Source organism: Salvia hispanica, unplaced genomic scaffold (assembly GCF_023119035.1).
Source record: "Salvia hispanica cultivar TCC Black 2014 unplaced genomic scaffold, UniMelb_Shisp_WGS_1.0 HiC_scaffold_1028, whole genome shotgun sequence".
NCBI lineage: Eukaryota > Viridiplantae > Streptophyta > Magnoliopsida > Lamiales > Lamiaceae > Salvia > Salvia hispanica.
Window position 1 is genome coordinate 1 of NW_025951281.1, and position 14,772 is coordinate 14,772.

General features: G+C 40.2%; 1 protein-coding gene across 1 annotated transcript; it reads right to left on the reverse strand.

Moving 5' to 3' along the window:
• Window positions 1-11,189: 11,189 nt before the first annotated feature.
• Window positions 11,190-12,727, reverse strand: LOC125197855 (probable cysteine desulfurase). Its single transcript, XM_048096381.1, has 3 exons — window positions 12,460-12,727; window positions 11,401-11,902; window positions 11,190-11,271 (listed from the first exon to the last, which is right to left on the reverse strand). The coding sequence occupies exons 1-3, from the start codon at window positions 12,725-12,727 to the stop codon at window positions 11,190-11,192; spliced, it is 852 nt and encodes a 283-aa protein (XP_047952338.1).
• Window positions 12,728-14,772: the final 2,045 nt, after the last annotated feature.

Below are 14,772 nucleotides of genomic sequence, written 5' to 3' on the forward strand. Positions count from 1 at the left end.
GACCAATTAGTCGAACAAAAGTTCAAGAAAAATCAAGTAGAAACGAGTTCTGAACATTAAACATAAAATGAACTACATTAAAGTCAAATACTATCAAACCTCAAAATTCTATAGTTTAGCAATCCATAGACAGATGAACTAAAACAATAATTAAAGTACGAGACATGAAATAAACAAACAAAACCCAAGGATGAATCTTGAAGTATCCATGCTCCTTTTGCCTTGCTTCAATCTCCAAGAATGGTGATGGAATGATGGATGATGGATGAATGAGGTTATGTGGTATATATAGGCCTGAGAAGGATTTAAATTTGGTAATAAGTTTCCTCCAAGCATTAGGAAAGATGTATTTTCGTTCCCTATAGTAGAAGGAAAAGATTTGGCTTCACAAGGTAATATCTTCTTTCCTTCTTCAAATTTCCGCCTAGACTGCAGCTGGCAGCTTTGCGCGACTTTGGTAGAATGACCATAACTCTCTCCACAGAACTCGGATTGAGGTTATTCTTGTACCATCTCGAAGATATTTTCAAGATGAAGAGAATGGTGAGTAGAACGCCCTGATCGGACTTAAGGATCGCCAGAAAATTGAGTTTATAGATAGCTATCGCGCGCCGCGTTTTTGTGGCGGGCCGCCGCACATTGGCCGGCGGTCGCCGCGTGTAGTCCAGAAGCTCTCTTTGTGGCAGTCGCCACGCACTTCCCGGCGGTCTCGGGCATGTCTTTGTCAGCCTATGAGCTCCGGCGGTCGCCGGAAGTGTTGCGGCGGTCACCGGATGCCACCTGAAGCTCCAGATTTCCTACCTTCGCGTTTTGACTCCCTTTTTATACTCAAATATGCACATTTCTCACAAAACATGTCAAAATACCAAAATAGATAAAATATGCGAATAATGGACATGTAATGCAACTTTGACCTTAAAAACGGGCCAAATAATGGCCTTAAAACCGTGCAAAATCCGAGCGTATCAACTCCCCCAAACTTACATTTTTGTTTGTCCTCGAACAAAACAATAAAGACACAAGAATAGATGCACGGAATGCACAAGGACTATACGTCGTCATTGCCTCAAAAGATGAAAGAATAGATTAAGTATGAATTAACGCAATCAAATCAAGCAAGGCTTATTAGTGCACTTTCATTACTAACTCGTGGAAGACCTTGAATTCATGCACTCACATGTGGCAAACTTCCAAAGATGGGAAGTGTTCTCTCACTCTCAAAGTGTATAAAGGTAATGTGTATAAGCACTCAAATCATGCATCATGCAAAGTTTACCATAGGCTTGCTCAAAGTTTAATCCCTCATCTACTAGATGTGATTAAGCATCAAAAGTCCAAAAGGTCTTTATCTTTGGTTGTAATGTAGGCTCTTTGGTAGGTGATGAATATTTGGCTAAAAAGTGACTAAAAGTAAAATATCCCAAGTAGAGTTAAAGTGACTCCACTTTTCTAATAACCCAAGACACTTTCAACACTTTATTTTCCCCTTCAACTCACTTTCCAATCCTTTATTTTTTCTTTTCTTTTCACAACCTTTTATATTTTTTATTTCTTTCTTTTTTTCCTCTTTCATAAGCATCCTTTCTAAGATTAAGCACATATTTGGAATTTTTCTATTTCACAACTTGTACTTTCCTTTACAATTAAGCACACTACTTTTTTTAATTTTCTCTCCTATTCCTTTACAAAAGAAGATAACAAAAGCTAACTAACCCAAGGAATTGTCCCCCTTATTTTGGCTTCCAAAGAATAGGCTTAAAGGCTCAAAATCGGCTCCAATGGGAAATTTTTTTAAAATTTTGAGAGGATCGGAAATTTTGAGTATAAAAGTAGGCTAGAAAAGACGGCCAATCATCCTCCTAAATCAACTTAAACACTATGTAAACTTAGGCAGACTAGGAGCAAGTTCTAGAAACATATACATGAATGCAGATAAATCACACAAGAAAGAAATTAGGCTCAAATCCTCACAAGGTATAAGCATGATTCAAGGCGAACAAGCAATTCACTAATTATGCACCTTTTCACCAAACCATCAAATCAAAACGTTAAGCCACACTTAAACATAGATGGAATGTAATATCATTGACAACTCGGTCTAAAGTGTGTCCCTAAGCATGCGTGTTTCTAAGTTCTTCATGCTAAGTTCACGATATGGATTCAAGAAAACATTTTTAGAACACAAAATTCTCCTACGGGGTTTTGAAAAACAAAAGCAAAAACTTTAAAACAAAAAGAAAACCCTAAAACAAAAACCTAAACTCACGGTCCACCACTTCATCCCCCCAAACTTATTTACAATAAAGTGTAAGATAAGTTTGTAGAGTCGGTAGGGACGTGAGTGAACTACTAAAGAGAAAACATACCTGATAAGGCTCGTTTCATGCATCGGTTTAGGGTTAAAATTCTGTGCATTTGGGGCGCTAATGTGCGTTATTGAGTTCAGGTGCGTAGTAAATCTGTCGGACCCAGGAGTTGTTGTTACCTGACCTGGCAGATGCAAAAGAGATGAAATTGAAGCAAAAATCAGAAGTCGTCGTTCGGACCTGGGAGAATCAAAAGTTGGCGACAGGAGCAGAATGGAGCGAGAGCAAATTATTTTAAAGATTCTTACTCAAGGGCAGGAGCGTAAAATCACCAGAGAGGATACCCTAGGGATCAGAGCCTCACATATATAAAGAGCTCAACCTTGAAGAAGAAGAGAATCGGTGAACAGCCACTTCTACGCTCTCCTAGCTCTAGTTCTAGTTCTCTACTTCAAATTTTCATCTTCGACTGCTGCGCACTTGGACATGGAGGATTCTGGCCACCGTGGTTCTCATCGTCATCGTTGTTATTTTGTTGTGTAACACCGCCTTGTGGAGGCGAAGAAACAATTTTATTTGCTTTCGTTTAGTACCTTGTTGATTTCTGAGTTTATGTTCATCTCTTGTTTTTAGCTTTCGATCTTGTTTGTTGTTGGAGGTTGGGAATTTGCATATGAAGATGTTTGGATTTGTTGAATCTTGGTGTTTCGGAGTTGGAGTTTCGCATATTTGGTGCTTGATGTTTACGTTATGCATGATTATGGCTATTTACTTTCTGTTTCTGCATCCTTTAGGTCCAGTAGCGTAGATCTGTTAGTTTAGGCTTTAATTTCTCGTTTTAAGTCTAGATCTAAAGTTTGCTCTGTTTTCATGGTGTTTAAAACTCTGTTTTATCTGCTATTCTCGTTTGATTCCCGAAGAAGATGAAGTTGTTGGTAGTTAGAACCAGATCTGCTTTATGTCAGTACTTTTCTGCATGTACTTTACTTTTTCTGCATATCTGCTAGACCTGTCAGTACGATCTACTTTGTCTCTTTTACTTTTCTGCATGCTTTTCCAGACCCTGGTAGTTTAAGGAAATTTGTCTTGCTTTTCGCTTTATGCTTGTTTGCCCAAATTAGGAAAGTCTGTCTAGTTAAGTTTACCCCAGCTGTCTTAGAACTTAAAAATATCTCATTTTCTCTGAGTCATGTATGTTCCGTACGCTTTCGTTTCTTAGACCCAGTAGGTAGAGTAAAGTTCTTCTGATCCTTTAGACCGAGTAGGTAGAGTAAAGTTCTCCTGATCTATTAGACCCAATAGGTAGAGTAAAGTTTCGCTTATCTCTCAGACCCAGTAGTTTTAAGTTCTCGACCCACAAAAATTGCGTGGCAGCAGCCAACCCCTTTCTTTTCCAAAACATCCTCAAATGCAGTTTCGTAACACCTACTTCCTCGTGGGATCGATCCTTTACTTCCCTGTGCTAGTTGTAGTATAGTGGGTTGAGGTTTTTGAAGGGACAGAGTGCATCCAACGACCCCTTTCTGATAGTTCCACGGTTTTCTAGCCTTGAAGTCTAGTCGAATCCTCTGGACCTGTTAGATCGAGTGATATCACACACAGCACAAACCTGCACTGCACTCTGGGACCTGTCAAAATGGCGCCGTTGCCGGGGATGCATGGTGTTATTAGTGTGCTTGCGAATGTTTTGGTGTAAATAATTTATTTAACATGTTTTCTTTTGTTTCTTTTTTCAGTTTATGAACAGGAGCTACCGGTTCGGACACTGGAACAACTCACCTGGTTGGAGAAGCGCCCAGACTAGTTGGCGGGTCAAGGAAACTATATTCCCAGTTACCACCAGATCGGGGCTTACAACAGGGGATCCAGTTCACCTGAGTTCGGAGAGCGACGAGGAGTCAACTTCGTCAGTTAAGAAGGAACCAAAGTCAACCTCAGAAACAGAGGAGGAAAGCGTTGAGAGCATGGCCAACGCAGGCGACGACGACCCAGAGATCGGCTGGCTCACTGCCCATTTAGATGGCGAGCCTGCCCAGGCCATCGTCTCTACCCAGCGCCAGAGGGCGATCGACATCAAAACTAATGTGCTGGGCATTCTCCCCACTTTCTCGGGTCGGAGGAATGAGTGCCCCTATGAGTTCCTCAATGAATTCAGTAAGCTTTGCAGCATTCAGAAGAGACCCAACGATGCAACAGAGGAGGATTATCGATTACGCGCGATCCCGTTCGCGCTAAAGGGGGAGGCTAACACGTGGTTGTTAAGGCTGCCACCCGACTCAATCAATACGTGGAAAGACTTCAAGTTGGAGTTCTTGGATTACTTCTTCCCTTCTAACAAAACGAATGCTCTCAAGAAGGAGATCCAAGAATGTAAGCAAGAATATGATGAATCGTTGAGTCAGTATTGGTCCAGGTTCAAGGGGTTGCTCGACGCTTGCCCAAACCACCGGATGATGGAAGCCGAAACCTACTATCTATTCTATGAAGGGGCGAAACCTGAGTCCAAAGATCTGATGAACACCGCTAGTGGAGGAAATTTCACCAAGAGGAAGGTGAGCGAGGCCCGAGAGATACTGGGAAGATTAATTGATGCAAAAAAGGCATACGATTCACCTCGTACCATTCTAAGGAGAGGGAATGCGGATGCAGTCACAGTGCAAAATGAAGAAAGGGTGGATGCCCGAGTGGATGCAAGGATGGATGTCAGAATGGAGCAGCTCGAGAAAACTATCCTAACTGCCCTAGGGAAGAACGATTCACCGGGTCCAACAGAGAAAGAAAAACAAGCACTGGGTCCAGAGGATGGTTACAATTATTGCGGATCTCAAGGAGGGATGGATTGTCCAGCCCATATAAATGCAGTAGGAAATTGGAACCAAAATAATCAAGGCAACAATTGGAACCAGTGGAGAATCAAAGACGCTCCATGGAGGGACAATCCATGCTTCAGGTGGTCCGAGGGGAATCAAAACCCTCAACTCCAGATTACTAACTCGGAAGGAAACCAAGGAAACCAAGGGAACCAACCCAACTGGTCCGGAAGGAGTCAAGAGGGGCAAGGCAACTGGAATCAAGGAGTACAAGGTAATTGGAGCCAAGGAGGTCAAGGAAATCAATCCAGCTGGAACAATAGGAACCAAAATAACCAGGGAAGCTCATATGTACCCCCACACCAGAGGAACAACAACTATCAGGGGCCAGGGAATCAGTACAACAATAACCAAGGAGGTCAAGGAAACTTTCGCCCGCATCAAGGGGGTGGACCAAATCATGGTCAAGGGCCAAGTGGAAGTCAACAGAACACTCGGACCCAGAGGAATCTGGATGATATGGTCCATGACCTAGTGAATTCTCAACAACACATGCAAAACAACTTGGTGGCAAACAATGACGTGGTTCACAAACTCCAGGATGCTCAGCAGGAACACAAGGCCGCGATGGATCTGATGTCGAAGCAATTATCTCAGATCGCAACGTCCCTGAGCGACATGCGAGGGAATGAGGGAAGGATTCCAGCCTCAGTAAAGCCACCAGAAAGGGCAAACATCAGCCAGGTTACCCTGAGATCTGGGAAAGCATATGAAGGACCCAAGCTGAAGGAAAATGATGAAATGTCAGTGCCAAGGAGCGAGGATGTTATCCACCCGGTCCAGCAAAAAGAAGAAGTTGAAGCAGAGGATGATCTTCAAGCCGGTGACTTGGGAGGATCGTTACCTCGGATGGCAGACCCATTTTTCTTAGACCCAGAGCCTGAGGTAGAAATTGAAAAAAAAGAAGAAGGAGAGGCGGAAGAACCCTCTAAGGAAGATCCTACCAACACGATAAAGAGGGTGAAACCTTTTCCCTACAGAGGAGATGCCAAGAAGAAAAAGGACAACCCCGTGGATTTCATGGAGATCTTTGGAAAGCTGGAGATCAACCTCCCGTTCCTGGAGGCTTTGAAGCTTCCCCCGTTCAGCAAATTCATTAAGGAATTCGTTGCAGGCAAGGCAAAATCTGACGGGAAGATCGTGATCGGGGAGAATGTATCTGCAGTAATTCAGAAAAGGATAATGCCTTCAAAGCAAACTGACCCAGGTATGTTTACCTTACCTATCACTATAGGAGGTGTCAGAATCGAGCATGCAATGTGTGATTTAGGTGCATCTATTAATGTGTTACCGCTTTCCATATACAAAAAACTGGTAGGAGCGAGAATGACTGATACGAAAGTGGTAATCCAACTAGCTGATAGATCATGCATTAGCCCTGAAGGAGTGTTAGAAAATGTGATAGTAAAAGTTCATAATTTTTTATACCCTGCTGATTTTCATGTGATAAAGATGAGTGACAATGAAACAGCTGAGTCTAGTGGCGTTCTTTTAGGGAGACCATTTATGAGGACCGCTAAGACTATAATCGATGTTTTTGATGGCACCATCTGTTTGGATTACAATGGGGAGAAATTCACTTTCAGCATTGATGAAGCTATGAGGAAACCACTAGACGTGGAAAACCTCCATTTTGTTGATGTCATTAACCCCCTGGTCCAGGAGTTTCTTGAGACCGAACTATTGCAGGAACAGGTGGACACCTCGGAAATGACTGAATCCATGAGGAAAGAAGTTGCAGGATGGTGTGAAGCAATTATGGGACAAGGGCTATCTGACGGAGAAATCACAAAGGCAATAATGGATTTCTGTGGTGAGGCAAGATCCCCTGGGTCCAAGGAATCAGTTCAACTGGCCAGTATGGAAAAGTTGCCAGAGTTGGACAAGCTGGTCAAGAAAGGTATGGAGAAAAATCCATTACCCCCTGAAGTACCCCCTCCAAAGAAGGAATTGAAGAATCTTCCTCCGGGTCTGAAGTATGCTTACCTAGGAGAAGGCGAATCTCTGCCTGTCATAATCAACAGCCTTCTGACCCAGGAGCAGGAAGTTAAACTATTAGAAAACTTTTCAAAAATATGAAAACTAAACAAAAAATAAAAAGTACTCAAAAAGCAACTTTAAAAACTGGAAATAAATGGTTGGGTTGCCTCCCAACAAGCGTATGATTTTCGTCTTTAGCTTGACGTTCTTTGAAGTTCATGACTCATCCCCCATCGTGGGAATTCCTTTGGGATGCCTTTGTACCTACAAATTAGCAATGTGCGCATAGAATGAAGAAAATTGTAGTAGGATACAACACATAATACCTGGCAATCCCCCAAACTTAAACCAAATCAAGGTGTAAAAATAATCACATGCAAGACCAAGTAATCTACCTTGATTCAAAAATCATCCCCCATCATGATCTCAATCCCCCAATAATTTGCAAGAATTTTCAACAAAAGACCTAGAACATGCAAAACAATATAATCTCAAAAATCTACGCAAGTCATGCAAGATAAAATAACCTTACAATGCTATGAACATGAACTATGCGTATCAACAATCAAGTCAATGGGGTATTCAAATTTCATCCACAAAAATAAAAAATCTAACTCAAGCACACCCAACAATAATTAATTCCAATAAATCCAACTCACAAATTCACCAAAAAATTATCAAAAGAATATCATCCCCCATCAAACTCCATGGTAAACTACCAAAATATATACCAACAACAAAGTCATCCAATGAAAGAATTCAAGATCAAAGCTCAAAAATTACAAGAAGGACGTACCTTGCGTTGGTTGACAATTGAGCACAAGAACAATTCGGTAGAATCCAAAGAATTTAATTGAGTGATGTGAATTTGGAGTGCGTGTGTATGAATAATGTGGAGAAATAGAATTTAAAGAGAAGGGAGAAAATGGATGCTAGGGTTAGAAAGAAAAAGAATGAAAGAAGGAAGGAAGAAACATACCTTATGTGAAAATCTCGCGTCTGAAACGCTGCGGCGGTCACTGACTGCAGTTTAGCGGACCGCCGTGGATGGTTTGTCCTTACTGTTCTTCTTTCGGTGGGACGCCGCAATTAAGGCGGCGACCGCAAACCCTGTTCCAGTTAGTTTTTTTTTTTTTAAAGAAAAACGAAAAATCGAAAAAATAAGATTTTTTTAAAGCAAAACGAAAATAAACGAAAAAGTTACTTTTTTTGTTCAAAAACGAAAATAAAAATTAAAACCTAAAAAAAATAAAAAAATAAATTAATATTGGAACACCTCCATTGTTGCGCTCCTTTCTCTCCATGTACCTCAAAAAATCAAAACAAAGAAAACCAAAATTAAATAATATTACACTCTAAATTAATATTATCAACCTTTCTACAATATTGGCTTAAAGCAAGAATATTCCCCGGCAACAACGCCAAAAACTTGATACACTTTTTATTAGCACTAAAAATACATGCAAATATACAGGGTAGATCTAGTACAACTAAATGTCAGTACCGGGATATCGAACACGGGGAATATAATTGCAACTGGCTATCATGTACTAAGCGTCAAATACTATCTAGAGAAACAAAAGTTTTGGGTTTTAAACTAAAAAAAATTAAATAAAGTAAAATAATAAGGGCAAAGAAGATAGAATTAGGCAAATAGAGGAATTTCAAGGATAATGATTTCACTAACTCTTTAGTTATTCTAATTAGTTCTACGTTCATCCGACTCAAGTTTTACCACGATCTCTCCCTATCATGAATCAATACTCATGTCACAATTATTGTATGAACATATAAGATAAACAAATCAAAGCTATCATCGATCAAAGATTGACAATAATCAAGGTAACGACCAATTAGTCGAACAAAAGTTCAAGAAAAATCAAGTAGAAACGAGTTCTAAACATTAAACATAAAAAGAACTACATAAAAGTCAAATACTATCAAACCAAAAAATTACATTGTTTAGCAATCCATAGACAGATGAACTAAAACAATAATTAAAGTACGAGACATAAAATAAACAAACAAAACCCAAGGATGAATCTTGAAGTCTCCATGCTCCTCTTGCCTTGCTTCAATCTCCGAGAATGGTGATGGAATGATGGAGGAAGGAATTAGGATTGGAGAATGGAGGGGGGAGCCTTGGGGCTATGAAAGGGTGGAATTCTATGAATGAGGTTATGTGGTATATATAGGCTTGACTCTTGAGAATGATTTAAATTTGGTAATAAGTTTCCTCCAAGCATTAGGAAAGATGTAATTGTCGTTCTCCATAGTAGAAGGAAAAGATTTGGCTTTACAAGGTAATATCTTCTTTCCTTTTTCAAATTTCCGCCTAGACTGCAGCTGGCAGCTTTGCGCGATTTTGGTAAAACGACCATAACTCTCTCCACAGAACTCGGATTGAGGTGATTCTACCATCTTCAAGATAGTTTCAAGACGAAGAAAATGGTGAGTAGAAAGCCCTGATCGGACTTCAGGATCGCCGGAGAATTGAGTTTAAAGACAGCTGTCGCGCGCCGCGTTTTTGTGGCGGGCTGCCGCACCTTGGCCGACGGTCGCCGCGCGTAGTCTAGAAGCTTCTGACTCTTTTTGTCTGTCGCCACGCACTTCCCGGCGGTCTCCGGGCGTGTCTTTGTCAGCCTATGAGCTACGGCGGTCGCTGAAAGTGTTACGGCGGTCGCCGGACACCACCTGAAGCTCCAGATTTCCTACTTTCGCGTTTTGACTCCCTTTTTAGGCTCAAATATGCACATTTCTCACAAAACATGTCAAAATACCAAAATAGATAAAATATGCAATAAATGGACATGTAATGCAACTTTGACCTTAAAAACGGGCCAAATAATGGCCTTAAAACCGTGCAAAATCTGAGCGTATCAGTACCGTCCTCTTGAAATGTCATTCCCACCCTTGGCTTTTGGGGTGGGGTTTTTAGCTCCATCTTCTATGTAGATAACTCCTGCTGGTTCCGTTTGATTCTGACTTGATCAAATCAGCACCGCAGTTTTTGACTTCATTCCTTAATTCGTTCGTCCGCCCAACTGATCCGTTCATTCTCTGAATATGGCAGACTTCACACACACCTGGCTCACATTTGCACTTTAGATACAAAATTGGGTGTATTTCTATCATATAACACATGCATGAAACCAGCCTGATCATGTATCACAGATTGCATGCTACGTTGTCAAATTGGCACTTTAAGAGTGGTGTCGCCCTAACTAGGGATGGGAAAACGGTTCTCGGTTCTCGGTTAACCGAGAACCAAACCTTATTTTGTCGGTTCTTGGTTAACCGAGAACCGAAAAAAGAAGGTCCGGGTTCGGTTTTGATTAGGGGGATTACACAATTCTCGGTTCTCGGTTCTAACCGAGAACCGACAGGTTAGAACCGAATAACCGCTTAATTTTAATACTATTTGATTATATATTTTTTATACATTGATTTAGAAGAGTAAAATGGAAAATCGTAAAAGGCTAAAAACCCTATCGTAATACATGGTAAAATCGCAGCTGCATACACCTCTCTCTCTCACTGGAATCGTTCTCTTCACTCGACACCGCTGCTAGCCTGCTCTCATCGAGGAGGCAACGACTCCGTTTCCATTCTCTTCTCTCGACGCCGTTGGTCGAACTTTAAAGGTACGCATGTAATATGTACACGGTTGAATTGTGGTTTTAAACTGTAACTATAATAGTTTACTTTTGGATTATAATTATTTTGAAATTCTAACGTATCTGACTTGCAAAATTATGGAATAAGAATACTATGAATATGATTTAAATTTTAACATATAGTCATGCAGATTTGCAGTAGGAAATACAGTAGGAATTTTTCGTAATATACTTTGAACTGAATGTATTGCACTTAGTTCGGTTCATTCGGTGGAACCGAAGACCGAACCGATCGGTTCCTTGAGGAACCGAACCGGCAAAAGGTTCGGTTCCGGTTCTTGAATTTGGGAAAAAATGGATTCGGTTAACCGTATTATCCTCGACAAGTATTATCCGCCAGGCACAATTTTTGAAGCTCAAAACTTATATGGGATCAAGAATATTGCATCGTCTCCATCTGTTTTGCTCGATCTAATCTCAATCTTTGTATACGGTCCACTGCATCAAAGATACATAATTCATAAATAAAATAAATACATAGTAACCACAGTCTAGTGGAAGAGTGATTAATGTACGATGCAATCCACCTTTAAAATTATAGTATTCCATAAAAGATGAATTATTGACCTGGCAGCAAAGTCGAAACATGCGAACACTCCGTATTGGTGGAGGAGGCGGGCGATGGCGCGGGTGTCGGTAACGATTCCTGTGACATTGCTACAAGCGGAGAAAGACCTGAGCATTTGGCGATTTTGATTCTTGAAGAGACTAAGGTTGTTGGTCAGAGCCTCCATGTCGATGTGTCCATGGCGGTCGAAGCCGATCTCCACCACCTCGGTGAGGCTTTGCCGCCAGGAGAGAAGGTTGGAATGGAGCTCATAGGGCCCTACGAAGACCACCCATATCTCTTTGTCGCTTAAGCATTTTAAAACACTCTCCCTTAGAATGGAAGGAACGGCGATTCCCATGACTTCTTGGAGGCGTTTGATCGCAGCCGTGGAGCCCGACCCGCAGAATATTATGGTGTCTTCTTCTCCGCCTCCTAAGCATCTCTTCACGTAGCTTTTCGCGTTGTGCACCATCTTTGTGGTGTTGTATCCGACATAGCTGTCGCTCGTGTGAGTGTTGCCTAATCGTAAAAACAACTCATTTTGCTTTCAAATACGTATACGACTTCCTATGAAAAATAGTTATATTTTCGTTTTTTAAGATGGCTATTAAAATTAGTTTCTATTTTTTTATTATCAGTCTATGTTCCAATTTCCACTACTAATATGTTAAAACTCGTTTGATCCACTATGCTAATATAAAGTATTTTTTTATAGATGAATGTAATATTATCATATCATATTAATATAGTAATATTATCTCATGATGTGATATAAAGGAATTCCACCATGGATTTTAAAGTTTCCTATATTTACAATTTTGTACAACTAGTTACTATATAAGTATATCGCTAAGATAACAATTAAAAATCATCTCCGACTATTGAATTTACAAATTTGCATAAATAGTTACTATCTATCATCTATCACTAAGATAGTATTTTAAAATTATATACTCTAACTTTGTGTTAGTGAACCCTACTTATCTACCCTAATCTTGTATTTGCAACCAAAAAGAATTCACTCTCATTGATTAATTAAGGTTTTATGATCTATCCATGATTATTGATGTACTTACCATAGAAGGGAAGTAATTTGGTTGTAACATAGTTCTCAATGTAGTGGAGGGGGCGACCGGAAGCAGTGTGATCGGCGTAAGTGAGGTGGCGCCGACCAAAGGTAGTTTCGAATTCGGCCGTGGCGCCAATAATTTGAGAGCGCAACCAACTAAGTTTCTTCTTTGTGGAGTCGTTGGTCTTAGGCACACCTCTTCCAACTACACGAAATGGAACATTCTCATGGCTGACTATGTCATCACAATGATGATGATCAAGAGCATCATTCATGAAGTTGTTGATTGTCTTGATCTGTTAGGTTTGGTATACTGAAAAGCATGTTTCGAGCAAGTTTCGCGCGAATAGAATCTTGCTTGTATACGTAAAACTCTACAATCCACTTTTAACTCTATTCAGTATGATTCGAGCAGTCTCGCATGAATAGAATCACTATTATTATTACATTGTGTTTGTTTGTGCATTTATAAGATGTTTTACAAACATTTAAATGCATAAGAAGTAAACAAAGTCTAAGTCTTTTGCTTAGTAGACCGGTTGTGGGCGTCGTCCACTTTAAGGTAACACGGTCAGATCTATGCAATGCTTTGCAAAAGAAAAAGAAGAATTTCACAACCTAGATAGGCTTTGGCTACCTATTGTGAAAGGTTGCAATGTCAGTCCGCATATTTCTAAGCCTTACTGAAATAAGATGACATTGGTGTGGTATACCACTGAACGGATCTAACAGCAAGACGTGTCTTTATGCTATCTACTTGAAAGACTAGGTCTTGATAAAATACTATTTCTTAATCTACATATGTTAGCATTGAGCATACGGTATTGATTATGCACTACTTTGACTTATCAAATGGTGCGGGTTTTTCGCAACCCAATAATCCTGATATATTGGGTAATGGTGATTAATATCTAGTGGTGCTAGGATTGCTATTATGTTGAAACGTGTGTAAGGTGAGTCTCGTTTGATAATGTCCTCAAGAGGAGCTCGAACAAGGTTTTATTATTCGGAAAACTGGCCAGTGGGAGTTTTATTGCTCTATGAATAATAAATAAATGTTTCTTGCTAAGTCTACTCTTGGAATTAATAAGATGTTAATTAATTAAGTCCATAGCAGACATTAATTAATTAATGGACATTTATATCTTAAGCGCGGGAAATAAATAATAAACAAAGTGGAAACCCGGATTACTTGTAATTTCGGATTTGGATGGGGAGAGTTCAATATTACTTCTGTAGTGGCTGCTCGTAATATTCCAATATAAGCTTGTATTAAATTGTGGGTTCAATTTAATTAGTAAAAACCTTCCATAGATCCCTGTCTGGGCCCCAAAGGAACTTAATATAAATAGGAGAATAAAGGAGACAGAAATCATTCATTCATTATTATCATTACTCATAATTTTCGTCCCCCTCTAACTAGAGGAGTTCGAATTTCTCTCCTAATTGGATAAGGATTTCTTCTGTCTTCTTTATTCGAGTCCTAGTATTTTGATAAGATCAGTCCACCCTGATATCGAGATACAGTTCGGGAACCAAAGAGAAGATCCGTGGTCTAGTATTGAAGATCATCACGTGGAGAAGGCGCGAGCAATCGACGATTCTTTGGAGAATCAAATCGGTAACTCTAAACCGTAGAATTCATGTTTTAGGATTTACTTTCTTTGAGCATGAATTATTTGCGTTCTAGCATGCAATTATCTGTTTAACATGTGAATTGATTAATCGCATAATCGGTCAAATAGATCCTACGTCTGATTTATTTGTTTTGTACATGTCTTCAGCTGTGCAAGGGGCAATAAACCCCAGCAATTGGTATCAGAGCCAATTTTTTGCTCTAATTATGTGGATTAATTTCATGTTCCATGAATTGCTTGAATGCAATTATTTTTCGTTTTATGTTCGTTGTATATATGATATTTCATATGGAAACAAAGTCCGTACATAAAAGAACGAAAACAACTTTGACGGAGGAATGTAAATCTAGTTTCTATATAATAATTGAGTAATGATTACATTCCTTTGATAACTCCAATTACGTAATGATTTCACATGAATCAAATTGCTGATGACTTCACATGTATGCAAATATTTTTCTTTTGCGTGAACCTTGAATCGAATTTATTCGGAGGCAATTTGGAGTCATCCCCGACGGCTGTACGCGTTAGAAGCAGCACCGTGAAGGTGGCTGCGCATCAGCAGCGGCGGGCTGGCGGCGACATGTGCGGCAGCCGCTGCGCGGGCAGCGTCACAGCAGCAAACCTGGACGGAGAGGGTTTCCCGGGCTCGAACGTCGACGGAGATGGCTGGGTTGGGCACG